This window comes from Canis aureus, chromosome 16 (assembly GCF_053574225.1).
Source record: "Canis aureus isolate CA01 chromosome 16, VMU_Caureus_v.1.0, whole genome shotgun sequence".
NCBI lineage: Eukaryota > Metazoa > Chordata > Mammalia > Carnivora > Canidae > Canis > Canis aureus.
The window spans coordinates 34,824,867-34,852,837 of NC_135626.1; the positions used below are offsets into that span (position 1 = coordinate 34,824,867).

A 27,971-nucleotide genomic window follows, 5' to 3' on the forward strand; every position below is an offset into this window, starting at 1 on the left:
AGAGATCTCTCTGACTCAGTAATCTAGACTCGAGCTGATGGTGGTCTGGACAAGGACTCTGGCAGGGAAGAGGGTATAAGAGAGATTCAGAGGCTGAATTTTCCGGGTGATGATCATTTGGGGATTAAGTAAAGAGGACCGGGAGCAATTTTCAAAGACTTGCAGTTTTGGCTCCTAATCCAGGGGAATGGGGGTGATTTGATAAAGTCAGTTTGGGATGCAATCCAGGTCGTCTGGCTCCCTTTCCCCGTGCCCTTTCGCCTCCTGGCGCCGCCAGCGACAGTGGCCCGGTCGGGGGCCCCGGGGGAATTGCTGCCGCTGGGCTGGGCAGCCGCGCTCGCGGCTCTGGATCCCTTCCGGCGGCGGCGGCCCCTGCAGTGCGCCCTCCTAGGCTCCAGAGGGCGCGCTCGCACACGCTCGGGCCGCTCTGGCCCCGCGGGTCTCAGTGGCCGCGGAAGGTGACGTGGACACGGAAGTGGTCGTCGTCGCGGCGGCACCGGTGGGAGCGGGGCGCGGGGCTCCGAGTGCAGCGGGCGGGCGGACGGCGGCGTCTCGCGCCTGCGGCGGCGGAGCAGCGCGCGTTGTCGGTTGGCTGCGAGTCCGCCGAGCCGGCCCGCGGCTTCTCAGCCTCTCTTTGGTCCGTCGGAGCCCCCGAGCCGGGACCGCTGTGCCGGCGTCACCATGACCAAGGCCGGGAGCAAGGGCGGGAACCTCCGCGACAAGCTGGACGGCAACGAGCTCGACCTGAGCCTCAGCGACCTGAACGAGGTCCCGGTCAAGGAACTGGTCAGTACCGCCCCGCGAGGCCCAGGTGCCCGCCCGAGCCTGGCGCTGGCCCGCTGGCCCCGGCCGCCTCCTTCCCGTGCCTCAGTCTCCAGATCTTAAAACTGGGTGGGGGGAGTGGGACCGAGTCCCCGGGGAGCCCCCCCGCCCCCCCCCCGGTTTCCTTCCTGGGATGTACACGTGTCACTTTGGCGTGGTTCCAGAAGACGAGAAGGCGCTGCTTGCTCGGCCCTGGGTTTTTTTTACGGGTCGGGAGTCAACCTCCTCGTTCTGGGGGGGCTTCCACAGCGCTGGGCTCCGTGTTTGACTCCAAGGAGGCGCCCACGGAGTGGTTGCTGGCTGTTGGGGGAATGAATGAACAAATGAATGAATGACTCGTCCGAGAAGTAGGCCTCCGTTGAGACCTGGGTGTGGCCCGGAACTGTGCATTTCTGGGAAGCCGGCAATCCCAGCTGCCTGCCCCAGCCCTGAAGTATCGCTGCTTGGCTGGCAAGGGCTCTTCCCAACTCAGCTTAAACTGGCTGGAATCCAGTTGCTTCTGCCCACTCCACGGCCCCTCTACTCCCACTCTCTCCGCCAGGAAACCGAGGCCTGAAGTCCCAGAAGATGACACAACTAGGCTGCTGCCAGAGTGATGTTAGGTCATAGGTCCCTGCTTTTCCCACCAGGTTTCCTACAGGCACACCCGTACCGGTAACCTACGCTTTCCTCCCTGCCTTTAACGAATTACATTTGCTTTTGGCACTTGGTTCTGTAGTATGGAGGTTGGAACGGATTTCCAGTTCGTATTCCAGGTCCGTTGCTTAATAGCTGCGTGCCCTTGGCAAGCTAGTTAACCTTTATGCCCATAGATTTCCTCATTAATAAAATGGTGATAATAGTTCCCATCTTACAGGGAAGATTGATTGCATTCAGAAGTGCTTGGTAGGTAGTGAATGCTGATGCATGCAGCTATTATTACTACTACTACATTATATTTCTGTACTGATTTTTTTTTTAATATTTTACTTATTTATTCATGATAGACATAGAGAGAGAGAGAGAGGCAGAGACACAGGCAGAGGGAGAAGCAGGCTCCATGCCGGGAACCTGACGCAGGACTCGATCCTGGGACTCCAGGATCGCGCCCTGGGCCAAAGGCAGGCACCAAACCACTGAGCCATCCAGGGATCCCCTCAGTGCTGATTTCTAAAGGCCTCCCTAATTGTGGGAATTTTCTCTGGAAAATGCTTCATGTCACTGAACCATTCCACATGTTGGTTTGACATTTTGTTCTCGTTCCTTTTCCTAGGCTGCCCTCCCAAAGGCCACCATTCTGGATCTGTCCTGCAATAAACTGACAAGTCTACCGGTAAGATCGGCAGGCAAGCACAATTCCTTCTAGAGTACTGATGCTTCTTGTTTGAGGGTGTTATGTCGTAAGGCGTAATTTCAGGACAGGCCTGCAGACAGGCTATAACTGAATGGTACATGCTGGGATGGTTTGTCTCAGCAAGAAGGGAAGCACGGTAGAAGCTTCATTTTTTAGAACAGTGGGGAAGTCAGGCCAATGAAAAACTAAAGTCAACAGATTTACAGGCTGAATCACTTATTGGGGTCATCTTTTTTTCTGCCTTATTTTATTCCTTTGAAAAGTAGTTTGCCTCCCTTTTGTGGAGAGGAGAGGCCATTCTGTAAGTTCGTCTGCATTCCAGAGAGAAAGCTGTTTATGAACAACAACCTATATCTTTCGATGGGGAACAGGAAAAATAATGTGGCTTTCAGGGACTACCGTATCATTATTCTCCCCACCCTTGAATTACTTGAGACACTTTTTTCGACACAGCCAGCCTGTGGTCAGGTCCTTTTGATTTTTCTTGCACAACTCCTCCCAGTTCTCCATTGTATTCTTTGTGATGTCTCCAATTCACAGTCCTTTACCTGGGTAGGCCCCAAGTGGTTCCGCCCTTCAAGCCTCTCCAGGGCGATGGTGGCAGGTCTGTTGCTGTTGTCGTCTTTTTGCAGTGATCACCCTGGCTGTGTCACTCCCTGCCTGGCTCCACTGGGCTCTGCTTGGGGATCAGGTCTCAGAAGTTGGCAATTGCTTCATTGGATCATTAGTCTGTTTCCCTGTCAGTATTCCCCTGAGCCTCACTCATTATCTCTAGGATCTTTCTGAAGCTCAGCAAGAACCATTTCTCACACTGAAAAAGCATCTGAGATCCCACTGCTTCTAGAAAGCATGTCGTGTCTAATAAAAGTATGGTGGCAAGTCCTAGCAGCTGGCCACTGCCTGTGTCGTCAGTAGTCACACAGTGCCCCCCAGTGCCGCGTACCCCCCCCCCCCCCCGCTCCCGCCAGTGTGCTCTTCAGTCTGTTCAGTCTGAGTGTGTTCAGTTGTTTGTGCCTTCTCAGCACAGATCCGCTGGTGATTATAGGCCCCCAGAGAGCAGGAGTCATGCCTCTGCACCCAGGTTGGAACGTCACTGCAGAGCGGTACTGTGCTAGGTGCTGCAAAAAACAGAGAATACCACAGAGTACTTGAGAGGCACTTGATCTTTTTGGGGAAATGGATGGTCATGCTGTGCTTTGACCACTCCTGTGAAAGGAGAACATAGGGTGCTGTGGGGGGACGGGCAGGGCCTCCTGTAACAATGTGGAGGATCGCCTGGGGGCGTGCACAGAGCATGAGGGAACACACTTATTCTTGTGCCTACTTTGTGCTAAGTCCTTGTATGTACACATCTCACTACTTACCAGCAGAAGTGCTGGGTGTTGGCTGCATCTCCATCAAGGTGGAAGAGCGGATGGCAGGTAGGGTCAGGGTTTACAGGCAGTTGCCTCTGCCTTGAAGGCTTCTGCATCATCATACCGAGATGTGAGCCCATGGCTTGAATGTTGTCCCTCTGGATCCTAGGCGGAATTTTGTGGCCTCACACACCTGGTGAAGCTGGACCTGAGTAAGAATAAACTGCAGCAACTGCCGGCAGACTTTGGCCGTCTGGTCAACCTCCAGCACCTGGATCTCCTCAACAACAGGCTGGTGACCCTGCCTGTCAGCTTCGCTCAGCTCAAGGTAACAGTGTTTCGTCGTAGGGGGGTGGAGCCTGGTTGTGAGAGCGGCTGGCAGGAAGACCTCTCGTTGGTGCCACCTCAGAGGGATGGCTTTCCCTGCAGCTGGCACATGCAGGGGCTTTCTTCCTGCTCATTTTGTCTACCTTGAGGGACTCTGTGTGTGAACTTGGGCTTGAGCGGCCTCTCTGTCTTCTCTCTTCAGAGCCTGAAGTGGCTGGACCTAAAGGATAACCCCCTGGACCCTGCCCTGGCCAAAGTGGCTGGGGATTGCCTGGATGAGAAGCAGTGTAAGCAGTGTGCTAACAAGGTATGCACGGAGCTCCCCAGCATCCCCTCTGCATGGTCCCCTGGGACTCATGTCTGCCTCCTCTTGCTTTTCCCTCCCAGGGCACCTGGAGCTGGGAGAGGTTTCCAGCACTAAGGTCTCAGTGAAATATGTCTACTCTGAGCCTGTCAGGCAGAGGGACCTTTGTCTCTGGGTTTACTTTACAAGAAGCAGAACGGTACTGGCTTCTCTACTGTAAAATTTTTATTTTCTAGAAACCAGGACCTTACCTAATCAATCCAACATTACACCATTGACAGTTCTTTCTTTTTTTAAAGATTGTTTATGGGACGCCTGAATGGTTCAGCGGTTAAGCACCTGCCCCTGGCTCAGGGTGTGATCCTGCAGTCTTAGGATTGAGTCCCACATCAGGCTCCCTGCCTGGAGCCTGCTTCTCCCTCTGCCTACATCTCTGCCTTTCTCTTTCTGTGTCTTTCATGAATAAATGAATAAAATCTTTAAAAAAAAGGATTATTTATTTATTCATGAGAGACAGATTGAGAGAGAGGCACAGAGACATAGGCAGAGGGTGAATCAGGCTCCATGCAGGGAGCCTGATGTGGGACTCGATCCTAGGACTCCAGGATCATGCCCTGAGCGGAAGACAGACACTTAACCGCTGAGCCACCCAGTCGTCCCTTGACAGTTCTTTAAATGGCGAGAAGATTAGAGACTGTGGCCTTTCTGAGTCATGGTTATTATGACAAAGAAGTTTTGTTAATATTTGTAAGCTTATACCTGTAAGCAGACATATCCTAGGCAGATGGGACATGTGATTTCAGTCGAGTCGTCTGATGCAGGAGCGAGGAATAAAGGCAGTATGGAAGGCAGAAATTATCGGCAGCCCTAAAGGTGCCTCACACTGCTGCTCTCTCTCTCTCTCTCTCTCTCTAAATATTTTATTTTGAGAGAGAGAACATGCACGAGCAGCGAGGGACAGAGGCAGAGGGAGAGAACCCTAAGCAGGCGCCATGCCGAGGCTCAGTTATACAACCCTGAGATCATGACCTGAGCTGAAATCAAGAGTTGGACACTTGACCAATTAAGCCCCTCAGGTGCCCCATGCCTTGCACTGATTCCTTTTTTTTTTTTTTTTTTCCCTTGCACTGATTCTTAAGCATCTCTCAGATGCCAGCTACGGTCACTTTTTCCCTCCAGCTTTGGAACAGCTGAGCACCAGATGGCTTACTTGGCCATATTTAGGAGGCACGATGAACAGAAAGGACTTGAAATCCTTTCACTTTAAATGATAGAATTATTGGAAGTGAAATGTGGGCATGGTGGGTCTCTAGATGAATCTCAGGAATAATGGCCTTTCTTTTCATTAGTTCAGGGCGTCTTAGAAAGTCTCATCATGTATCTCACCCATTGTCACAGGAGACCAGGTACAAGGTCTGGGCAGCCAGGTAGCCACGGCAACAGCTGGCCTATAGCTGAGAACAGTACAAGTGATAAGTGAAGTCCTGGTGCTTTAGGAGTGATGTCTGTTCTGAAGAATAGCAGGAGCTGTCACCCACCACTCTTCCTTTGTCCTGCATGCTTTATGCTTCACCTCATGATCCTCATAACCCTGTGAAGTAGAGCTCACTTCCATTTCTCTGATATAAACGCTCACTGTGCACACAGATTTCATTTATCCGTTTATTCATTCAACTAATATGCTAAACTGTATGAAATTGCTGATGCTCCACAAAGATCATTTTTATTGAGCACAAAGATCAATAGCATATTGATAGCTATATATATTGATAGCAATAGCATATAGCTTCCAGACAGAGCACTAGGTAGGACACTGCATTGTGGGTATGGTAACTGAAGCCATGCTCCCTGGTTCCTCAGCCTAGTGTGGCCTCCCGTAGCACACTGAGGAGGCATAGTGGAGTGGCTTGGGCTGGCTAGAATGAGGTCACTTGTCCCCTGGGGTTAGTTTAACCCTCAACAGCTCTGACCTTGTATTGGTGCATGGGTCATTTGCAGTAACTGATAAGCTTCGTGCACAGTACAGCACCTTTTAAAAATAACTTGTTAGGGTCACCTGGGAGGTTCAATGGGTTAAGCGTTTGCCTTCGGCTCAGGTCATGATTGATCCCAGGGTACTGGGATCAAGCCCCACATTGGGCTTCCTTGTCGGTGGGGAGCCTGCTTCCCCCTCTCCCTCTGCTTGTGCTCTCTCACTCTCTTTGTCAAATAAGTAAATAAATAAAATCTTAAAAAATAAAAATAATGGGCAGGCAGCCGAGGTGGCTCAGCGGTTTAGCGCCACCTTCGGCCCAGGGTGTGATCCTGGAGTCCCAGGATCGAGTCCCATGTCGACCTCCTTGCATGGACCCTGCTTCTCCCTCTGCCTGTGTCTCTGCCTCTTTCTTTCTTTCTGTCTCTCATGAATAAATAAAAATCTTAAAAAAAAACATAAAATATTTTAAAAAAGAAATAAAAATAACTTGTTAGCTGGACAGTATTTAACAAGTGCTTACTGTGTGTTGTGAACTGGGATAGGCAGAAAGAATTGGCCTTCAGGGGCTCCCAGTCCAGAGCAGAGGAATTGCTCCCATTTTTGAGCTTGCTGTGTTGTCAGATAACTCTTGATGCATTGGAGCACAGGAAATGGGATGTCTCTTAAGCCTCTGGGCTCTTTATTTAGCCACCTGTACACCCCTTAAAACCACCAGAATGGTTGGTGCTTAATATTTGGAGTTCAGAGTGAGACAGGGACTTTGAACTGGGGCCACCTCCCACCATCAGGCTTGACCTTCCAACAGATCCTGCACTCCTTTATTGAGTGGCCATTGTTTAGTGAGGGTGACTCCCTTCCGAGAAGTTGCAACAGGTTCAAGGCCTGGATGGCCCATGACAGGGTTCCTCGTGGCTTCAAAGCAGGCTCTTGCAGGGAGCCCAGGAGGTTAAGTCACTTGCTAAGGTCACACAGGAGCAGTAGAGTCAGGATTGTGCTGGGCTCTAAGCTTTCACTCTGTGCTCTACATGCAAGGGATACCAGCTTCTAAAGATACAAACAAACCTAAAAAATAAAGTCTTCTACCTCCTCCCCTAACCATAGTGAGAATCTCTGGGGCCGTTTCAGTCAGAGGCCATTGTGACTTGAGTGGACGAGGATTTGAGGGGCTCTGGGTGCCAGGGCTTTGTCTGCTATATGGGCCGAATGGCTCTTCCCTTCTTCCTAGAGGCTTCCTTGCTCTGTATGCTGATGTGAGTGGGACAGACTCTGGCCCAAGAGCTCCGAAGACCTGTACTCTTAGCTGTGCTACTTTGTAGCTATGTGAAGTAGACAGGTCACACACAGGCATGCACAGGACATAGACACACACACACACACACACACACACAGCCCCCGCCAACCTCAGCCTTGGCTTTTTTCCTCTTGAAATGGGGATCCAGTCAGTTGTTCATCAGACATGTATTGAGTATTTAGCTTGCAGATGGGATAGCAGTCTCCACCTTAGGGAACCTAGTGTTAGGACCGAGAGAGGTAAGAAGGCTCCCAGGACAGGGAGGAGGGGAAGTTCCATAAGGTAGCCAAGGGAGTGACATTGGGAAGTCTCAGGGGAAGTGCTGTCTCTGCTCATCACCACAGTTGCTGAAGGATTACATGGGATCATGCATGTGACAGTAACTGTAAAGAACAGGACTCTCTACACACTCCAGTCGGCACTGGGTTTCACAGATGTGTTTGCTCACAGCTTTAGTGACCTGGGCATGAATGACCCTTCTCCAACTAAGGCTGGCACCATGCGTTAGGAGACAGACAGGATCGCCTCCCTTAGCTCTGCGTTACCGCAGGGCTCTGCTGGACTGAAGAGAGCAGTGTCACTTTTTAAACATTTTTATTTATTCATTTGACACCGAGAGAGAGAGAGAAAGAGTAGGCATGCACATGAGCAGGGGGAGGGGCAGAGAGAGAGGGAGAAGCAGAAGCGGACTCCCCTGCTGAGAAAGGAGCCTGATGTGGGGCTCGTTCCCAGGACTTGGAGATCATGACTGAGCCAACAGCAGACGCTTAATCACCTGAACCATCTAGATGCCCTAAACAGTGTCACTTGTGAGCCTCCTGAGCAAACATGTGCCGTGGGGCCCCCTGTACGGGGCATTTCAGCACTGTTTTTCCTCTGTAGGTGTTACAGCACATGAAGGCTGTGCAGGCAGACCAGGAGCGAGAGAGGCAGCGGCGGCTGGAAGTAGAACGAGGTACGTGCCATCCCTCCTCTGCCAGCTTCCTGTCCTCACCCAGCCTCTGACTCACATGTGCCAGGAGCTGGGGTCCATGGAAGCGTTATGAAGAGCAGCAGGGAGCAGTGTGGTGGTGTAGGATATCAGCTTTGTCCAATGGGTCTGTCTCTAGTCCTGGCTTCTCCACCAAGCTCCAGAGTCCCACTGCCTGCTAGGAGGGTTAAGACACATTTTAAAACTTAAGCATGGCCAAGACAGGCAGTCACCATTCCTGCACTTATTCAAGCCTGAAATTGCAAAGATGTCCAGGATGCCTTTCTTCAGTTACTCTGGTATCTGGTCTAGCTGAGTCCTGTGTGTGATGCTTCCTCCCCATCCAGGCCACCTGCAGCTCAGCCACCATGGTCTACACGGCCCAGTGCTTCCCAGCTCCGTGTCCTGTCTCCACACTTGGGCCTCCTCCTCATGGCAGCCAGGGAGATCTTTTTAAAACAGAAGTCAATTATACTGCTGTTGGCTTAAAACACTGTAATGGCTTCTGTTGCCAACAAGACCCACAGTGGCCCCAGCCTGCTTGCTTCCAGCTCTGTCCCACAGCCAGGGGAGAGAGAATGCTGGTAACTCCAGCTGCACGAGCCCCTGTGGGTACTCGAGCACACCAAGTCAGCTCTGACTTCAGGGGCTGTGCCTGGTTTCTTTCCCCTCAGGTCTTCACATGGCTGGGTTCATGTGCTTCCTCGTGTCTTCAAATGTGGCATCAGAAGCACCGGGACTTGGGTCGCTGTCCTGCCTCTTGCTCCATCATAGTCTCTTACTCTCTCTCTGGCATACATCATTGCTTTCTTTTACTGTTTGTTCACTTTTTTGTCTCCATCTCTAGAAAGCTTTAGACACTGGATCAGACGAGATCGGGTGCGTTCAGGGTGGTATGGCTGTAGAATAGGCACTAGAACCTGACTTGTGTTCACTGTTCCATCTCAAGCGCTTTTTTTTTTTTAAGATTTTATTTCTTTATTCATGAGAGACACAGAGGGAAAGGCAGAGACACAGGTAGATGCCCAATCACTGAGCCACCCAGGTGCCCTATCTTGAGCACTTAGAACAAGGCTTGGTGCACAGTGGGTACTCCATGGACTGGCTGGCTTCTGGCTCCCTGACTGGAGGATTCCTGTGGTTGGGGAGGGACGGGCATGGTCCCCAAGTGACACTGGGTCCTTTTATATGTGTGGCTGCTGTGATGCCATGTTTCCTCGGACCACTGCTGCTTGTCCTCCTGCTGCCACATGCTCTCTCCAGGCTGGGTGTAGCGTGCCCTGGGAGTTCTCAGTGCCCGGGCTGGAACTTGGATCTAGTTTGTACATAGAAAAGCAGTGGAAAGCTCCAGTACTTGGCGTACTACTGTTCAGCTACATTGGTCACATAGGCTTTTAAGCCCTAAAAGGACATTTGACTCCCCTAATTTGTGGCATCCCAGCTTTGGAAAAATGTATTTCAGGCTTCCAAATAACCAATTTGAAAGTGCATTTTTAGAAGCCAGTGATTTGTAAGCTGGGTACTGGATGTAAATGTACTGGAACCATGAAGTAAGTCAGAACGTGTCACAGACTCCTGGGTTGGAAGTGTAGAGGTACCCTCTGACAAAGTTGTCTTGCTTCCTCAGGAAAACACTTCATTCCCTCTCACCATGAACTTGAGTGCTCACTTTCTCTTTGCCCTTGCCATGCTATGTTCCTTTCTGAAGCTTGGGAAGATAGGAATGCCATAGAATCCACACCCCCGGTGTCTCCTCTTCACAGTCAAGTTGTATGAGGTTGTCGCTCGCTGTGCTTTCTCAATCCCCTGACTTGTCACCCATGTCTTTCTCATGTGACCCTTGTTACATTGCCCTAACATCTGCTGCACAGGGCTAGGGACCCTTTAATCTACTCAGTAAACCCTCAGAGTAGCTTATTGCACCCGAGGGAGGGCCTACTTCCCCAAGAGCGGAGAGACCATTGTTTCCTCTTACTACAGTTTACGTGACCTGTGGCATAAGGGAGAGGGGGGCGAACCTAAGCTTTTAGTTACTCTGGAAGGTACTCTCGCAGGTTTGGGGGTGCGAAGTCATTTTGCTGTGCATTTTCCTGTAGAGGCGGAGAAGAAGCGGGAGGCCAAGCAGCGAGCTAAGGAGGCCCAGGAGCGAGAGCTGCGGAAGCGGGAGAAGGCAGAGGAGAAGGAGCGCCGAAGAAAGGAGTACGACGCCCTCAAAGCAGCCAAGCGGGAGCAGGAAAAGAAGCCCAAGAAGGAGACCAATCAGGCCCCGAGTACGTTTCCACACTTGCAGGGTTCCAGCTGGGCTGCCGTGGGGGCACCCATTTGTTTTCAGGCACAGATGAGTGAGTGAGGCTGCAAACCATGGTCAGACACAGTATCCTGCTCTGTGGCCTGGGAGCAACGTGGGAGGGTTTGCCCACAGGGAGCGGAGGGCTGTCCTGGGGTGTGAGTGCTTTGCTGCTTTGTTTCCCCAGAGCTGCAGCTGGCGTGCAGGTGTTCCATCAAATGTGGCTGAGAGCGTTCCCAGAACAGGGAGCTGCCCTTCTTGTAGGGGTTAGATGCGAAAATCACAATAAGGCGAAGACTGCATATGGTCACATTACCCTTAAAAGTCCCTCTCATCATCTGTGAAGCGCACTTAGGCATTTTGAGTGCATGGTCCCATCTCCCCTCTGTCTCAGGAAAGCTGGCACTGCCTCTGGTTGGTTCTCTCTCCAGATCAGAATGGAGTGCTCTCTTTTTGCTTGAACACCAGAGGAATCCTTTTACTGCATTCAGGGAACTGTGCTGTATAAAGAACACACTAGTGTTTTGCCTGAAGATATCCAGTTGAATTTGTGTAGCAGTGTGGCTCCATGTACAGGGGAGGATTGCATACCCTCTGGTCTGAAGGGGCTCCCAAGGGGGAGGCAGCTGTGGGGGAAGGAGCTCCATCGGAAGGCTGGAGGCCTGCAGCCCTGCTGCTTGTCCTCGCTGGCCTTGAGCAAGTTGCCCAGCCACTTTTTGGTTTCCTTGTGTAAAACGAAGATCGGACCTCCTTACAGAGTAGTGATAGCATTGAGAAAAATCTCACTTGTGACAGGATCATGCAGTTCTTGACATGTGGATGCTCAGGCAAGTTTTTTAAAGTTTATCTAAAAATCTCAAAACCAATTTAAAAAAAAATTAGAAATGTAATATAGGTATTCATTCCAGAGAACTAAAAAAAGTTCTGGATATATATCAGAAAATGACAGTCACCTGTAATCCCTGCTCCCAGCAGCAGTCACTGTTGACAGTACAGTATCTGACTCTGACCTTCCCAGCTTTTTTTTCTTTTCTCTTTTTAAGATTTATTTATTGAGTAGAACAAGTGAGTGCGCACAAGCAGGAGGGGCAGAGGGAGAGAGAATCTCAAGCAGACTCCATGCTGAGGGTGGACCCTGATGTGAGGCTCTATCTCATGACCCCAAGATCAGGAACTGAGCAAAAACCAAGACTTGGACACTTAACAGATTGCACCACACAGGCTCCCCAGGCTTGCTTTGTATGTGCATATTTTATAATAATAAGGATATGAATAATAATGCCAGCATCTCCAACCTGTTTCCCCAAGTGGGCAGTACTCTACCCATGGTTGATGCCCTCTGAAGAGCCCGGCTCTTGATACAGAGGGACCCTGCAGATCGTGAGCTGCATAAGGGAGCCAGAGATGCCCTGGAGGAGGATTTCTGTCTCAGTCTCTGCATAAGAGTGTTTAAGAACTCAGATGTTCTTAAAAGTTTTGGGGGCTTGGGAGTCTTCGTTTGAGAAGGGGGTGTGAGCAGATCTGCACAGGAGGACAGGCATCAGTGGGTAGAACGTGCATCTCCTCAAACTGACCGAAGCCCTCTGTCATGCCTGTGTCCCTCCAGAATCCAAGTCTGGCTCTCGCCCCCGCAAGCCACCACCCCGGAGACACACCAGGTCCTGGGCTGTGCTGAAGCTGCTGCTGTTGCTGCTGCTGTGTGTGGCTGGCGGGCTGGTGGCCTGTCGGGTGACGGAGCTGCGGCGGCAGCCTCTCTGCACCAGCGTGAATGCCGTCTACGACAATGCAGTCCGGGCACTGCGCGGCCACGACATCCTGCAGTGGGTACTGCAGACCGATTCCCAGCAGTGAGCTCGTCCTCCACACCTGCTGCCTCCCAGCCTTGGAGCTTGGATTCCTATGGAATTGGGTTCTGCTGGACACAACCTCTTTTTAGCGTCAGACCTACCTGCCATCATCAAATGGCTGCCGATTGGTACTTGAGATCTCCTCTTTGTAGGACTTCTCTGTTCCGTAGTCAGGGTTCCCTGGTGGAATAAGGAGAAGGGGGAGGTGGGGACAGTCACCTGCATGCCTAAAGGAACAGGCTTGGGGTAGGCAGAGGAAAAAAAACAGCCTTTTCTAGTTATACAAAGCTGTGTAAAGGCAAGGCTTGTTTCTACTAAACGGTCAGGTCAGCTGTCACTACATTTATACTTTTGTATGTCACAAACCCTTTCTTTCATTCCTCCCTGCATAGCCAGGGCAGATCAGGAGGCAGTGTGATATTGGGGACTAAGGGAACAAACACCATACTCAGCAAATCTAGCCTAAATTGGGGGGTTGGGGGGTATACCTATTTTCTTAAGGACCTCAGACATTTTAATGACCATATAAAATCTCAGGCCGTGAAAGGGACTTCAGGTCCATCCAGTCCAATAGAACATGTGCAGACAAGGAGACGGAGGCCTCCCATGACTTGCCTACGATCTCTCAGCTAGTTTGAAGTAAAACTGGACTCCCACTCCAGTAGCCTCTCTTCCCATCATTTTGCTTTCTTAATGTCTGGAGAGAACAGAACTCACACCGGAATGGAGTGTCTCTCAGCTGGAGTGTAGACTCTGATGGTAGGCAGCTTTGTGTCCCACAAATAGAATTCTCCCAGCTGTGAGGGTCTTGGGCAGCTCCTGTAGAGTCCTGCCTTGGCTCATGTGGCTCTCACAAAATGGTCCGGGCTCCTTGCCTCACTTTTAGAGCATTAACTCCCCGCTTGCCAGTAAACAAGGAGGTGGACCGTCAAAGCCATATTGTGACAGCTGTGGGTAACTGGTGTGACAGAGGCAACCTGAAAACTCAACTTTCACAGAGCTGGAGGTTTAGAATTGTTTAGGTCTAGACCTATAACCACCTCCACAATGAAGGGAAATAGCACCATGGAGCTTAAAAGTGGTGCGTTTACGAACGACTAGCACAGACGGGCAGGACTCTCCATCCTCTTGTCTGCCAGACTAAGCCTTTTCTTGCTCTGTGGCCTCCTTGGCCTTTTTTTCACAAAAGCCAGATGAAGGAATGAGAAATGGTCGTCATGGTGCTTAATCACTGAAAACTCCCAACTGCAAGCTTCTTGTCCCTCCCTCAGGAGAGCAAAAGCTTGTCATAAATCGCCAGGGAGCGGGGTTTGACTGAGCCTTAGTGGCTCATCTGGAGAGGACAGCCCCTAGTGACTGTCCCCATCCCGGGAGTGACTTATTTCTCTCCCCCCCCACCCCAACCCCCTCCCCTGGCAGCTCTGCTGCAATGGCCCACACCTTACTCAGAATCACTACACATTCCTCAGTCTTCCTTCAAGCTCCAGAGCCAGTGGTACAAATGCTTTATTGAAACTACATAGTGTGTAAAATGAAAGAGGGCAGGGAAGTTAGCATAGGGAGGAGACCCCTGCACAGGGGCCAGCTGAGGTAGCCTCAGTGGGTGAGAGGAAGGCAGGGCATGCTCAGCCCCATCCAGCCAGCCTGCTGAGGGAAGTTCACTTGTGATCTCAAGATTTGAAGCTGAGGTTCTTCTGGATTTCTACAATCATTAAATACGTGTCTGAGTGGTCGGTCTTTGTTCATTTGTGTCTTGATGGCTGCTAGGGCAGGGTGATTTGTGTACAGCAGCCGAGTTCCACTGGGAGAGGGACATTAGGGGCTTGGGAAGGGGAACACCAGTATCTCAGCTGTCTGTCTCAAGGTGTTGGGGGTGGGGTGGGGACTGCTGCAGACATGGGACACCCAGGAAGTATGTTTGAGCCTGACCAGGCTTGTGCTTTAGGAAGTGCTTCCAGTCTCTTCCTGTGGTCCTCTTCTGAGCTGGGCGAGGTAGAAATCTCCAGCTTTTCATCCCTGTCCCCAAGGACTGGCATCAGTCTGCAGTGTCTAAAGAGAGATCTGGCTGCAGGGTGGTCATCTGAAGGTAGATCCGCCTGGATAGCTCTGGTCCAATGCGGCGGCAGGTGGATGTCACACCTTCCCCACGGCGCACCTGTATGTCTGCAAGCAGATTCTGGCGTTCTTGCTCCAAAAGACACCGTCTATAAGCCTGGAAGTGGTGAATGACCTCTCAATACTGTATCATCCAGGGTCACCCTGTCCATCAACGAGGGGGCAGTAAGCTTGGGTGGGGGGACGAGAACCTGTCCTCTCCCTGGGTCTGTGTTCACTGATCTCAGCAGGCCCGTGGTGCTGACTACGAGTGCCCTCCACGGAAACTGCCTGGGAGTCCACTAATGCCACAGGGTGTTGGAGGTGACCACTGGAGCAGCCTACCTGGACTAGAAGCTGGGGGGATGGATAGGTGTCCACAATGGCACTGGCCATTTCCAGGCTGACTCGGTTCAGCTGCTGAATCTGCCTCCTCCAGACCAGTGCAAGCCCCCTGCCGGCACGGTCTACCTTTGCCCCTCCAGCCCAGTCACTCTCCAGGCAGAAGGAAAAACTAGTTTGATCTCGGAACTTCCTGTAAAGAGCAGTTGAAGAGTTGTGAGTCACTTGTCACTCCACTTGTCCCCTTCACTGGGAACTTAGAAACCCCTCCACCAACCTCATGAGAGGCAGGCACAGTGTCATATCTGGTCTATGTGAGTGCTTATTTTGTTCCCAAGCAGTGTCCCTTAAGAATGATATCAAGTCCTTTTCATAAAGACACAATGTGCCAGAAAAGAACCAGGTAGTTTCACATGTTGAAACTGCGCTGTATTGACTAGAGAGGCAGTGTGCACAGGGACAACCACTAGGGGCTAGGTGTCAGGCAATCTGAGAGTCTGGTTCCAGTTCCTCTAACTTGCTAGGACCTCAGACAAAGCAGTCTTCAGGCCTCCATTCCCCAAGCATGAAATGGACTCAGACTGGACTGTCTCTAAGTCCGCTACTCATTTTAAATTTTGACCACAAACACTCCTACAGCTGAGTAGGCTAAAAGCTTGTTTTATGAGAGCTTATTACATCGTTACCTGACCTGGGATAGCCAGTAACCTGGCTCACTGGTGACCCAGCACCAGCCTGCAGAACACGAACTTACAGATGAGCTACCGCAGAACATTTTAAAAGGACTGGGCTTGAGGGCTCTTCACAGGCATCCCCAGCCTGGGCTGACTCCTGCCACCAGCCTGGCAGACAACGGGCTGGTGGCAAAGTTCAGGGGAAAGAGACTGTAGGTGGGTCCAGAACTGCTATATGGCCCAAGGCCCAGCAGCGGAGCCCAGACTTGCTGGGGACACACTCACTTGAAAGGCGCTTCGGCCACCGCCTTTGTAAACGCGCATGCGAAGTTGGCCAGCTCTTTCCAGCTCTGCACGATTCGGGCCTGGGCTTGTGTGTACAGCTGTAGATCCACCAATGCCTAGAGACCCCAAAGCAGGACGGGCTGGAGGGGTGCAGGGACACTGGTCTGTGGTTCCTCCCACCCACCTGCCAGCCAAACCCAGAAAGCCCAGCCCCTTGGCTCCCTGCTTAGCCTTTTCTCTCCTACCCGGTGCTGAAGCAGAAAGGCATGACTGGCTGGCACCTTGCTCATCTAGAGCAAATCAGGTTAGATGAGAGTGGGAGCCCAGCCTGACTCAGGTAATGTGAAGTTCTTACCTCTTCCACATCTACTCTGGACACGGTGCGCCCTGCATTGGCCTCTGGCTGTCTCTGCTGCTTCTCCTTGGCCTGTTCTCTATTTGCCGCTCCCTGCTTCCTTCTTCTGGGAGGATTTGGAACACTGGAACTGGGGAGGAAATCAGAGCGCGGCTGCTCCAGGCCAGGCTCGGGCAGAGCAGGGGTGAAAAGACCCGACCAGAGCCCAGGACTTGTTAGGGGGACCCAGATCTGGGATGAGTAAGTTCACTCCTGGTAGCCCCGAGAGCTGCCCCTTTTCATGCTTCATCTCGAGGACCAATTCAAACCTGAAGCACTTCTCCTGATCCACAATCACCAGTGACAGAGCTTTCCCAGCTGTCCTTGCTGTGGCGTCAGTGACAAAGCTCCGCAGAGTTTCCTTCCCCTTCTCAGCATCACCCAGACTTCCCTGCGTGAAGGGCAGACACTGCGCTAATATCTGTTCCCTAGAGTCGGCCTTCTGTCCCCAGCCTCAGCGCCCACCCTTCTCTGCCCACCTGCTTGAAGTTGTAGACCATGGATACGAATGCCTCTGCCGGGAGCAGTGCCAGGACCACAGGTTCCTCCACCCAGTCTTCCTCTCCATCCTGCCAAAGGACCCGGAACCCAGCAGAGGGAGACGGGTCAGTAGGTGCTCAGCACCTGTGAGAGAGACCCAGGCCTTCTGGGTGAATGAATGCACCCGCATCAGCCGAGCCCATTTTTGCATTATTCTTTCTCTTCTGGAATGAAGCTCTGGTGGCAAGAAACAATAACTCATGATCCTGTCCCTCCCCAGTTGACTCTCCAACCTTGGGGTACTGCCTCTCAGAGGTGGTAAAGAGGAGTTGAAATGGGCTGAGAACTGCAATGTTTCTGTGCACTTTGGATAGGGGAATGGAGGGAAGCAAATTTCCAGTGAGTTTTATACAAATGAGTACTTGGCCTTTGAGGGCAGATGTTGACTAGGAGCCAAGAGGCTCAGACAAATACACAGGCTTGTGTGTGACAAAGAAAAGAACCTCCAGGGGAACTGCCGCCCATGAAAGTCCCTGCTCTTCACCATTGCCACACGGTGGCTTCATGTGCCACACTCCTGCAGCAGTAGTGTGGCCCAGCAAAGGGAGCAGGGCTTGGGGGGGAGGGGGTTCGTCACTGGGTCCCTAGAAACAAAAGCCAAGACCCACAATATAGCATAGTGCAGTGGGAGGAGTGCCGGGTTCTAGTTCCCACTTGGCCACCAATCAGCCGTGACCCTTCACAAAGCTTTCAACTTCTCCCACTTGTGTCCATCATGGTTCACATGATGCAGGGAAAAGGATTCCCTCCGTGTAGGAGAACTGCCACTGCCACTGCCACATGAGAGATAAGGTGGGAGCACCCTTAAAAGTAACCCTGTGATGTGAATATAAAGATTTGCTGATACCCCAAATTAAAAAGTGTGCAATGGCCCTACATTACTGATGAGATCCAAATGAGGGGGCAAAAAAAAATTTTTTTAAGCAGGCTCTATGCCCCAACCTGGGGCTTGAATGACCCTGATATCAAGAGTCTCATGCTCTACCTACTGAGCCCACCAGGTGCTTTGAGAGAGAGCAAAAAAACCTGTGTTTCATCTGGACACTCTTAAAAATGAGGAGTGGAAGGCACAGGAGCTAGTAACCTCGGGAGCTCAGGCCAAAGGAAGGAACATTTGCCATGTGCCTACTATATGCTTGGGGCTTGGTTATCTGACTTAGTCCCCATGACATGGGACTCCAGAGGAATGCAACAGTGTCCTCATTTTATACACAAGGCCACAAAACAATGAAACAATTTTCCCAGGGTCAGAGCAATAAAGCCTTGGGGCCTGGGTTTCAAGCACAAGCCCACCCATTCCCAAAGCCCAGTTAGAATTAGGAATCCTATGCAGATTATCTTCCCTCTGCCCCCACAGATCCACTCTCCCCCTTCCTACTCGTTCTCTGCAGGAGGCCATATCACCAGGCCCTCTGGTGCACATGGCCAAATGAGAATGGCCTGTGAGAAACCCAGCAAGAGGCTGGAGGCAGGGAGGGAGGGAGGATTGAAGGTGAGCTATTTCCCTGGGTCCCTGGAAATGAGTCACTTAGGGTTTGCTCTGTTCCTCTATGGGAGGTGAAGGTTCTCTCAAGATGAGTCCTCTCTAGATTTCTCTCTCCTTCCGGATGCTGGTAACCACTTCCTCCCCTCATCCATTCAGGCCTATGCATGCCAACAGATATGCCAGTGGTTCTTAGCCAGGGCCGATTTTTCCCAAGGGACGTTTGGCAACATCTAGACATTTGTGATGGTCCCGACTGAAAGGGTGCTACAGGAGTGAGTGGGCGGAGGCCAGCACACAGGACAGCACCCACAACAGAGAATTATTCAATCAGAAATGCTGATTGTACCTGAGGTGAAGAAACCTTGAGTTAATGGTATTACGACCCTGTGGGGCTGTCCTATCTTTGCAGTTGCCCTGTACCTAAACACACTTAAGAAAACCATTCCTTGGGCAGCCCGGGTGGCTCAGAGGTTTGGCACGGCCGCCTTTGGCCCAAGGCGTGATCCTGGGAACCCGGGATCGAGTCCCACATTGGGCTCTCTGCATGGAGCCTGCTTCTCCCTCTGCCTGTGTCTCTGCTTCTCTCTGTGTCTCTCTCATGAATAAATAAAAATCTTAAAAAAAAAAAAAGAAAACCATTCCTTCTTACATCTTCCTTAAATTACCCTAAGTGTGCCATCTGTTTTCCCAATGGGACCCAGACTAATATTCTTCAGAATGAAAGCATGTTTCTCGGGAGCTCTAAGTAGGAGGAAAAACATCAAACAGAAAACCACTACCTCAGCTGGCTCGGCCCTTCTCCTCCAGGTGATGCTCCGGGGCATGGCCTGCGCCTCGATCACACAGCGGCACTCCATGGCCTGCAGTGCCTCGAGCAGCTGGCCTCCACCTTCCATCTGCAAAAGCACTGCAACAGATGACGGGAGAAGGGCAGTCAGGGGGTAGCCTGGAAAGTGGGTACCCCAGTATAGGATAAAGATGGGTGCCAGGAGGACCTGGATCCAGGCCAACGACGATGTGCTTTAAGCATTCCTCAGGCCTCTGAGCTTTCACCCTGTTAACCCGTGCTGCTGCCTTCTTCTTCTCCTGTTGTCTCACAGTGTTTTCCTTCTGGCTCGCTGGTCCCCGTGGCTGGCATCCCTGCGAGCCTCTCCTCCGGACCTTCTGGCTACGCTTGGTTCTCTTCTGAAGTGGGAGGACCTCAGCATTTGTTTCAGTTATAGTCAAGCTGCTGTTCTGGATAGGACAGGAAGCTTTAAAGGCTGGAAGCTGATGGCATGGATTATCTCCTGCAGGGTCCTTGTTATTTGATGCATGTCTCTCTGAGGTGTCATGGAGGGGAACATCAGGGACCTTTGGAAAGGGTTGTTTTTTCCAGTCACACGATGCTCCTTCATTATTTTGATGATCCCATATCCTTTTAACCGGAGAACTAGAATCCTCAGGGCTCAGCTGCTTGCAGGCCAGAAACTTACACATAAGCCTCTGAGCCAGGGGAAGGATTTCTTCTTCATCCTCACTTCCACTGCTTAGCACCCTGACAGGCTCTGTCTGTGTGACAGGTTCAGCTGTGTCTGGAGTGGGTGGTGCATCTTTCAACCGTGGTGATGGAGGACAGGAGGCCTCAGAATCTGAGGTGTCAACCACAACAATCTTCTCCTCCCTCTGTGGCTGTCTCCTCTTTGTTGAAGATGGTTCCTTCCTCAGGAAGGCAAATGTTGGCAACTCTTCAGAGTCACTCTCACTAGAATCCTGTGAGAGTGAGGACCTCTTTAGAGCCATCAATACGTGCTATCAAATTAATTCCCTAAAAGAAAAAGAGAGATGAAACACAGATCGTAGCTCTGAATTCAGTCCATCAGACATGTTAGGTGGTCAAACGTTAGGGAAATACATACAAAATACAGAGAAACAGAAAAGCAGAACATGGTCCCAGCACATTCAATCTGGAACTCAGTGGTCTATAGTCTGACAGGACTGACTTCTCAGATCCCTTCTAGGTCAAGGTGACCCAGAAACAAAGTGGAGATTACTACTGGACGTTTTAATGCAGTAGGAATAAGACTCAACACCACCCCCTTGTTGATCTCTGAATTTGAAGTGGAGGTGTCAAATCATTCTTTCTTTCTTTTTTTTTTTTTTAGGACTTTGAAAGAGTCTGAGAGAGCGAGAAAGCAAGAGAGAGAACACTGAGCGGGGTAAGAACAGAGAGAGAAGCAGACTCCCTGCTGAGCAAGGAGCCTGATGCAGGGCTCCATCCCAACTCCTGGATCATGACCGGAGCCGAAGGCAGAGGCTTAGCAGACTGAGTCACCCAGAAGCCTCAAGGCATTCTTTCTTTAAAAATTGAGATACAATTCATATACCATAGACTTCTTTTTCAAGTGTACAGTTTAGTAGTTTTTAGTATATTCACTAAACTCTGCATCACTAATTCCAGAATATTCTCACCACCCCAAAAAGAAATCCCATAGCCATTAAACAGTCACTGTTCACTTCCCCCTCCTCCCAGCTCCTAGCAAGAACAAATCTACTGTTTATACAAATTTGCCTATTCTGGATATTTAATACAAACAGAATTGTACAGCGTGCGGTCCTTGGAGACGGCCTCCTTTCACTCAGCATGTTTCTCAAGGTTCAATTATGTTGTGCCAAATGTCAGTACTTCATAGCTTTTTACAGTTGAATAATATTCCACTGCATAGATATGCCACAATTTGTTTCTCTGTTCAGCACGGCGGGATATTTGGCTTCTGGGCTTTGCCCATTATGAATAATGCTGCCATGAACATTCATGTCCCAGTTGTTTTTTAAAAATATTCATGAGAAACGCAGAGAGAGGGGCAGAGACATTGGCAAAGGGAGAAGCAGGCTCCATAGGAGCCCGATGCAGGACTGGATCCCAGACCTGGGGATCAGCCCTGAGCCAAAAGCAGATAGATGCTCAACCCTGAGGCACCCAGGTGCCCCCATGTCCAAGTTTTTATGGGGACAGGTTTTTTTTAAGATTTTAAAATTTTATTTATTCACGAGAGACACACAGAGGCAGAGAGAGGCAGAGACACAGGCAGAGGGAGAAGCAGGCTCCATGCAGGGAGCCCGACGTGGGACTCGATCCTGGACTCCAGGATCACACCCTGGGCCGAAGGCGGCGCTAAACTGCTAAGCCACCGGGGCTGCCCTATGGGGACAGGTCTTCAATTCTGTATGTACACCTGGAAGTGCAATTGCTGGGTCGTGTGTACGAGAGTCAGTCCTCGAATAAACATTCACTAACGTTGTAGGTGTGACCCAGATGGGCCATGTAACCTCCCGGAGCCTCGCTTTCCGATTTTGTAAGACAGGGATGATAACACCTACTCCATAACACTGTGCGAATAACTGAAATGGTGCATCTCCAGCCTTAGCACAGCACGAGGCAGCCAGTAAACGCTCCACGTCTCTGGAGGGACCTCCTCCCGGTCCGCTCCCAGAGCCCCGCCGCAGTCCGGCAAATCGAGGCTGCCTGCCAGGCCGGCCGGCATGTCCGCACCGCGCGGCGGAGCCCCGGAAGCCCCGGTCGCCGAGGCCCTGCGGGGCGGCACCCAGGAGGCCGGCCCTGATCTGCCACCCGCCGCCCGCCGCCCGCCGCCCGACAGGCCCGCGCCCAGGGCTCACCTGCCACTCTTCGCGCCACTCTTTCAACTGCCGCGCAGACCCCGGAAGCAGATCGCCTGGTAGCGGAAGCAGTTCCCCTGGTAGCGGAAGCAGATGTTCGAGACCGGAAGCGAGTGTACGGCAAACATGGCGTCGGCGGCGCTGGCGCTGAGGACGCGGGCGGCTGGTAACGGGACGCCGTGGCTGTTGCTGGGGGAGGGGTTTAGGCGGAGCGGGAGCCCTGCAGGGAGCCTGGGGATGGAAGCTGTTCCCTGCGGAGGCTCCTGGGTGCTGAGCTGGAGGGGGCTCGGGGCGGAGGGTGGGCCCACGAGCTTTGAAGGGCGGCCGTCTCTGATCACGTGACCCGTCCCGGGCGTCCGGCTGAGGGTGGCGGTTCGAGGAACACGTGTCTTTCTTTTGCCCCGCGGGTAGATATAGGTTTCCTAAGCGGCTGGTGACGTAGGCACGCCGCTTCCACCCCCTGGGGGCCCTTCCTCCCTAAATACGGGCCCACTGGAGCTCAGAAAGTTAGCCCGCTCGTTCAGCAGAGTGAGGGCTCCGTGCCGGAGAGTGCGGTTAGGTGTTGGGCATCTCAGGAGAGATGAAGACAGTCTCCCGGACCGGTTCTTTCTAGTGGTTAAGCCAGTAAATAAGCACATGAACAAAATGGTTGTAAATTGTGACAAGTGCTGTTAAGGAAGGCAAAACGTGTGTGTGTATGTGTGTGTGGTGTCTTTTGGGGGGTTGGTGGTTAGGGAAACCCTTTGGGGAGATAACCTCAAAGTTAAGACCCAAAGAAAGACAGGAGGCATAGCCCTGTAAGAGAATGAGGGGCAACAGAGTGACTTAAGCCAGTTTTCCATGTTGAGAAGCAAACCATTGCTCTTTCGTGAATTTAAAGAGAGTAGGAGTGGAATTGAGGAAACCAGATGGAAATCTCTAATGGTAGCCCTGATGAGCGGTGATTTAGCAAAGATACTAGTGTTAGTAAACTTGGGGGCAAATGAGTGGTTTTAAGATCTGTTTTGGAGGTTTGATAGAACCCAGAGTTTGCTGGTGAACTGGGTATGTGAGATGAGCAAAGGGAAGCAATCTGCCACGGAAGATTTCTGTGGGAGCAACCGCATAGGTGGCAGCATCATTTACTTTGAGGTGGGGAGTAGGCTGAAGGGCAAATATTTGTGAAAGAGATAGTAAAAAGTCCCATTCCTCATCTTCATAAGTTAGAGGATGAATGAATGAATGGGTTTAACGGTAGGTAGATACTGGTGCTGGGCACTTAACATGTTTTTCCAAGTATTTATTTCTGGTCCTTTGCCCCAGCTACTCCCTTTGCTCATTAAAACTTGAGAAACCTGATTTCAGGAACTCAACTTGTAGACTCCAGAGTCTCACAAGGCTTCTCTGAAGACTCTGGCATATCCCTGATTAACTGGCTGTGCCTGCAGGCCTGAAAGCAAGGACTGCCAGCCCTGTGCTTGTCACATAGCAAGGGGCTTCCATCTTGGTTAGTATGAATTTCAGTTCGCTTTCCTTTTAAAAATAAATGCCATTGAGCATTTTGGAATGAGTATGGAGAGGTCAGATTGTCAAGGGCAGGGTGTCAGTCTTTTTGGTTAGGACCCGTACTGGGTGGGCTTGCTGATGAAAGAATCCAGCCTCCTGAAATGGCTAAGAGCCTGTGGGAGCCACCCTCAGAGAAGCTGCCCTTTTAGTTTACAAGTATCTGGTGTGCAGTGGATGGGTGGATGGTGGAGAAAGTGGTGGGTGACCAAAGCAGGACCCTCTCTCTGGGTGTCCTGTTGCTGGGCACTGTGGTCCAGCCCCTCCACAGTGTCTGGAGCCTTGAGGACATGTGGTGGGTGAGGCTGAAACCAGCAGCTCTGTGGTGTCCTCTTGCTGGTTTATATTTCAGTGGTGTTTGTTTCTCCTCAACAGTATTGAATGTGTCAGAACCCAAGGCACATGGTGTTTATTTTTTTTTCCTGTGAATATTTCACTGCCCACTGCCTCCCCCGGCCACACACACACTTCTTATACAGTGCATACACCTAGGACAATACAAGGAATGACTTGTCCCCTGCCATGGGAGAAGGCCAAGGACTTCCAGACACTCCCTGAAAACCAACACAGTCGAGTGGCACTTCTGCTCACATATCTTCCTCACCTCCCCTGCCACCTTTCAGTTTAGCAAATGGCCCATTGAGGTGGAGAAGCAATAATTGGGGGAGCCTTTCTGAACAACATTTCTGTTCTGTCTGCAATTACAGCCCTGCTGAGCCCCCCTCAGGCTGCGTCTCTTGCCGTCAGATATGCATCCAAGAAGACAGGTGGCAGCTCCAAAAACCTGGGTGGAAAGTCACCAGGCAAACGCTTTGGCCTCAGGAAAATGGAGGGTAAGGGCGTGCCTTTGTTTCCATTTCCCAGCTGCAACCCTCCTGATCCTATACTCTCCGCTTAGCTCGCCAGAGCACTTGGCTCCAGATTACAGATGCAGAGAAGACCTGAGGCAGGGTGAGGGTCCTGAGGAAGAGCAGATAGGTGTGAACCTGGGCCATGTGACTGGAGAGAGAAGACTGCCAGAGGTAGAGGGTAGGGAGGGATTGGCAGAAGGAGACAGGGGGCTCCTGTATCCGACCGTGTAGGATTGGTTTTGTCCAGGGTCAGGCTTAGAGGTTGGTGTGCAGCTTTTGGGCCAGGAAATCGAGGGCCAGTATGTTTTCTTAGTTTGCTGTGCTGTCCTATTGCTGGGGTCCAGAGACAGTGTGTTTGTGGACTTTTTTTCTAGGTCACTACGTTCATGCTGGCAACATCCTTGCAACTCAGCGCCACTTCCGTTGGCATCCAGGCGCCCATGTGAGTTGCTCTGTAGCCCTTTCCCCTTTTTTCTTTCCCAGGACCACCTTTCTATGCTCCTAAGCATGGTAGTGATAACAAAACAGTTGCGTTTATTGGGTACTTATCAAATGCCAAGCATCTTTTTGCTTCCTGGGCCTGCATTGTCCTGTTTCATCCTTAGCCCATCCCTGGGTATCACTTCCATTTTCCAGGTAAGATGCCAGAGACTTAGGGAGTGGAGAGGCCCACACAGCAGAGCTAGGGTCCGTGCTGGGGCTGCCTGACTCCCAGTCACTGTGCTTTGCCTTGTGAAACATCAGTCTGGTTCTCTTGGGTCTCCTTTCTAACCCCCTTCTTGTTAGATAAGGAGATGCCTCGTGATTTGAGATACTTTTGAATCTTGGGAAACTAATTTCAGTGTATTCTTTTTTCCTTCTTGCTAATTCTCTTTTGCATAAAGTTGTTATTAGATGGCTGTAAGATAGTTTGAATTTAATAAAATAGATTCAGTGTATGTACCAGAAATTAGGTCCATATAGGCAGGGATTTCCGTTTTTTTGGCAAATTGGGATTACTTTCTGAGGTAGGAAGGTTCTTTGTTAACACAGATATGTACTATACTTTTTTTTTTTTTAAGATTTATTTATTTAACAGAGAGAGTGAGCTTGTGCGCACGTGGGGTGATGGGGGGAGCAGAGAGAGAGGAAGAGAAGCAGACTCCCTGCTGAGCTTGGAGCCTGCCTCTTTCTGGAATCAGTCTCACAACCCTGAGACCACGACCTGAACCAAAATCAAGAGTTGGACGCTTAACCCACTAAGCCACCCAGGCATCCCTGTACTATACTCTTCACATTATCTTCTTAAATGTTAGTTTATTTATCTATTTATTTTAAAAGCTTCCATTCATTTATTCATGAGAGACACGGAGAGAGAGAGGCAGAGACATAGAGGGAGAAACAGGCTCCATGCGGGGAGCCCGATGTGGGACTCAATCCTGGGACTCCAGGATCACGCCCTGAGCCAAAGGCAAATGCTCAACTGCTGAGCCACCCAGGCATCCCTTAAATGTTAGTTTCCTTTGTAATCAATCCCCCCACCGCCCCTTTTTGGGGCAATTTTAATAGGCACAGAAAGACTGATGGTAGCTTATAATTATGTCATAAATGCTAAATGTATGTGAATTGGTTGTATTTATAGTAGCTTTGTCTATTAAAACTTGAGACACTGGCTGTATGGTTGTGTTAACTCTTGGAACTCACTAAAATAACAACAACCAAAAAAAAAAAAAAAAAAACAACCAACAATAATAAACGCTAACGTGTTTTAAACTAAGCAGTATTCTAAGCTCTTTATGATTAACTCATTTAATCCTTGAGGGGACCGCATAAAAGTAGTTAATATTATTCCCATTTTGCAAATGGGAAAACTGAGACACAGTGAAGTAACACAACTTGTGCAAGCCACACAACAGTAGGTAGTGGTGCTGGGATTTGAACCAAGCATCCTGGCTCCTGAGCCCATTCCTTTAATCAGAGAAATATTGAATAATGCTTTGTTGCCTAGATAAAAATTGCCACACGTCTAATTTCAAGGTCTAAAAGAAAAATGCTAAGATGTATACAGCGTATAAAGTGTATATGCAACATGGAGTTTATTCTCCACTCATAATTTTTGTCTGGAGAATAGAAAAGGTAGCTGCTTCATAAGGTGAGGACTAAAGGGGTTATGGGTTATAGAGCAAAAACTTTAGAGATCGCTATATAGGACAAAAGCATATCAAGCTCATGTTTACTGTGACAACTCCAGTGTTTTTTAATTTTAAGTGAAGCAAGCTCCCAAGGGGTAATGATTAGAGGCGTTTTCCTGGGCCTGGTTTGGGGATTTGTGTAGTGTGGCTTCTGGCCCCTGCACAGATGTGGGTCCAGAGACCAGCTTTCAGGGACTGAGTACCCATGAGGATTGCCTTTTTGGAGTTTTCTTTTCTCTCTTCTGTCACAGAGTCAGCAAAGAAGTAGAAGGCAAGGAAATGCCAAGCATTGGGAAAAGATAGAGCAATTGGGAAAAGATAGAGCATTGGGAAAAGATAAAGCAAATAGAGCTTGCTTGCTTTCTCTTTCTTTTTTTTTTTTTTTTAATTTTTTTAAGGTATTTATTTATTTATGATAGTCACAGAGAGAGAGAGAGGCAGAGACACAGGCAGAGGGAGAAGCAGGCTCCATGCACTGGGAGCCCGACGTGGGATCCGATCCCGGGTCTCCAGGATCGCGCCCCGGGCCAAAGGCAGGCGCCAAACCGCTGCGCCATCCAGGGATCCCTTTTCTTTTTTTTTCTTTTCTTCTTCCTTCCTTCCTTCCTTCCTTCCTCCCTTCCTCCCTCTCTTTCTTTCTTTCTTTCTTTCTTTCTTTCTTTCTTTCTTTCTTTCTTTCTTTCTTTCTTTCTTTCTTTCTTTCTTTCTTTCTTCCCTTTTTTACATTTTATTTATTTATTTGACAGAGAGAGTACAAGAAGGGGGAGGAGCAGAAGGAGAGGGAGAAGCAGACTCCCTGCTGAGCAGACAGCCTGATGCTAGGCTGGATCCCAGTACCCTGGGATCATGACCTGAGCCAAAGGCAGACACTTAATGAACTGAGCCACCCAGGGGCCTCGAGATAGAGCTTTCTGATCTCCCATTTGGTCCCAGAGCCTTATGAGAAATTTGTCTTGAAGCCCTGGGATGGCCCACCTGGCCATCAGTTCAGCTGACCAGGTCTCTGTGTTGCAGGTGGGCCTTGGGAAGAAGAAGCACCTGTATGCCCTGGAGGAGGGAGTGGTCCACTACACTAAGGAGGTCTATGTGCCCAGTCCCAGCAACACGGAGGCTGTGGAGCTGGTTACCAGGCTGCCCAAGGGTGCTGTGCTCTATAAGACCTTTGTCCACGTGGTTCCTGTGAAGCCTGAGGGCACCTTCAAACTGGTAGCTATGCTTTGAATTCCTGGGGCCATTGGATGGAGACTGGAGCCCAGGTGACAGGAGAGGGTGGCACCAGGAGAAGTCAAGAGTTGGGGATGGCAAGGCCTCCTGAGGAAGCCCACTTGGTAATGACTGTAGAAGACTCTGAAATGACTGGCTAGGAAGCCTTTTGGGAGCCCTGACCTGGGGCCAAAAATAAAGTTTGCTGGAGTCATGTGCCT

General features: G+C 50.6%; 3 protein-coding genes across 6 annotated transcripts; 2 read left to right on the forward strand and 1 right to left on the reverse strand.

Moving 5' to 3' along the window:
• The first annotated feature begins 495 nt into the window (after positions 1-495).
• On the forward strand, positions 496-14,244 carry LRRC59 (leucine rich repeat containing 59). The gene is made up of 7 exons (XM_077852791.1): positions 496-786; positions 2,075-2,134; positions 3,680-3,838; positions 4,040-4,144; positions 8,290-8,362; positions 10,474-10,647; positions 12,271-14,244. Exons 1-7 carry the CDS (start codon positions 682-684, stop codon positions 12,513-12,515), a joined length of 921 nt encoding a protein of 306 aa, XP_077708917.1. The 5' UTR covers positions 496-681; the 3' UTR covers positions 12,516-14,244.
• EME1 (essential meiotic structure-specific endonuclease 1) lies at positions 13,702-22,117 on the reverse strand. Of its 4 annotated transcripts, none has more exons than XM_077852789.1 (9): positions 21,984-22,117; positions 19,322-20,133; positions 19,103-19,233; positions 16,780-16,869; positions 16,570-16,691; positions 16,262-16,391; positions 15,907-16,022; positions 14,951-15,140; positions 13,702-14,723 (listed from the first exon to the last, which is right to left on the reverse strand). In XM_077852789.1, the coding sequence occupies exons 2-9, from the start codon at positions 20,106-20,108 to the stop codon at positions 14,547-14,549; spliced, it is 1,743 nt and encodes a 580-aa protein (XP_077708915.1). In that variant the 5' UTR covers positions 20,109-20,133; positions 21,984-22,117; the 3' UTR covers positions 13,702-14,546. The 4 variants fall into 4 exon arrangements, with proteins under 4 accessions (XP_077708915.1, XP_077708914.1, XP_077708913.1 ...); XM_077852788.1 differs by lacking the exon at positions 21,984-22,117 and adding an exon at positions 21,604-21,922; XM_077852787.1 differs by lacking the exon at positions 21,984-22,117 and adding an exon at positions 21,687-21,921.
• Positions 22,005-27,964, forward strand: MRPL27 (mitochondrial ribosomal protein L27). Its single transcript, XM_077852792.1, has 4 exons — positions 22,005-22,149; positions 24,233-24,358; positions 24,751-24,818; positions 27,562-27,964. The coding sequence occupies exons 1-4, from the start codon at positions 22,077-22,079 to the stop codon at positions 27,766-27,768; spliced, it is 474 nt and encodes a 157-aa protein (XP_077708918.1). The 5' UTR covers positions 22,005-22,076; the 3' UTR covers positions 27,769-27,964.
• The last annotated feature ends 7 nt before the right edge of the window (positions 27,965-27,971 follow it).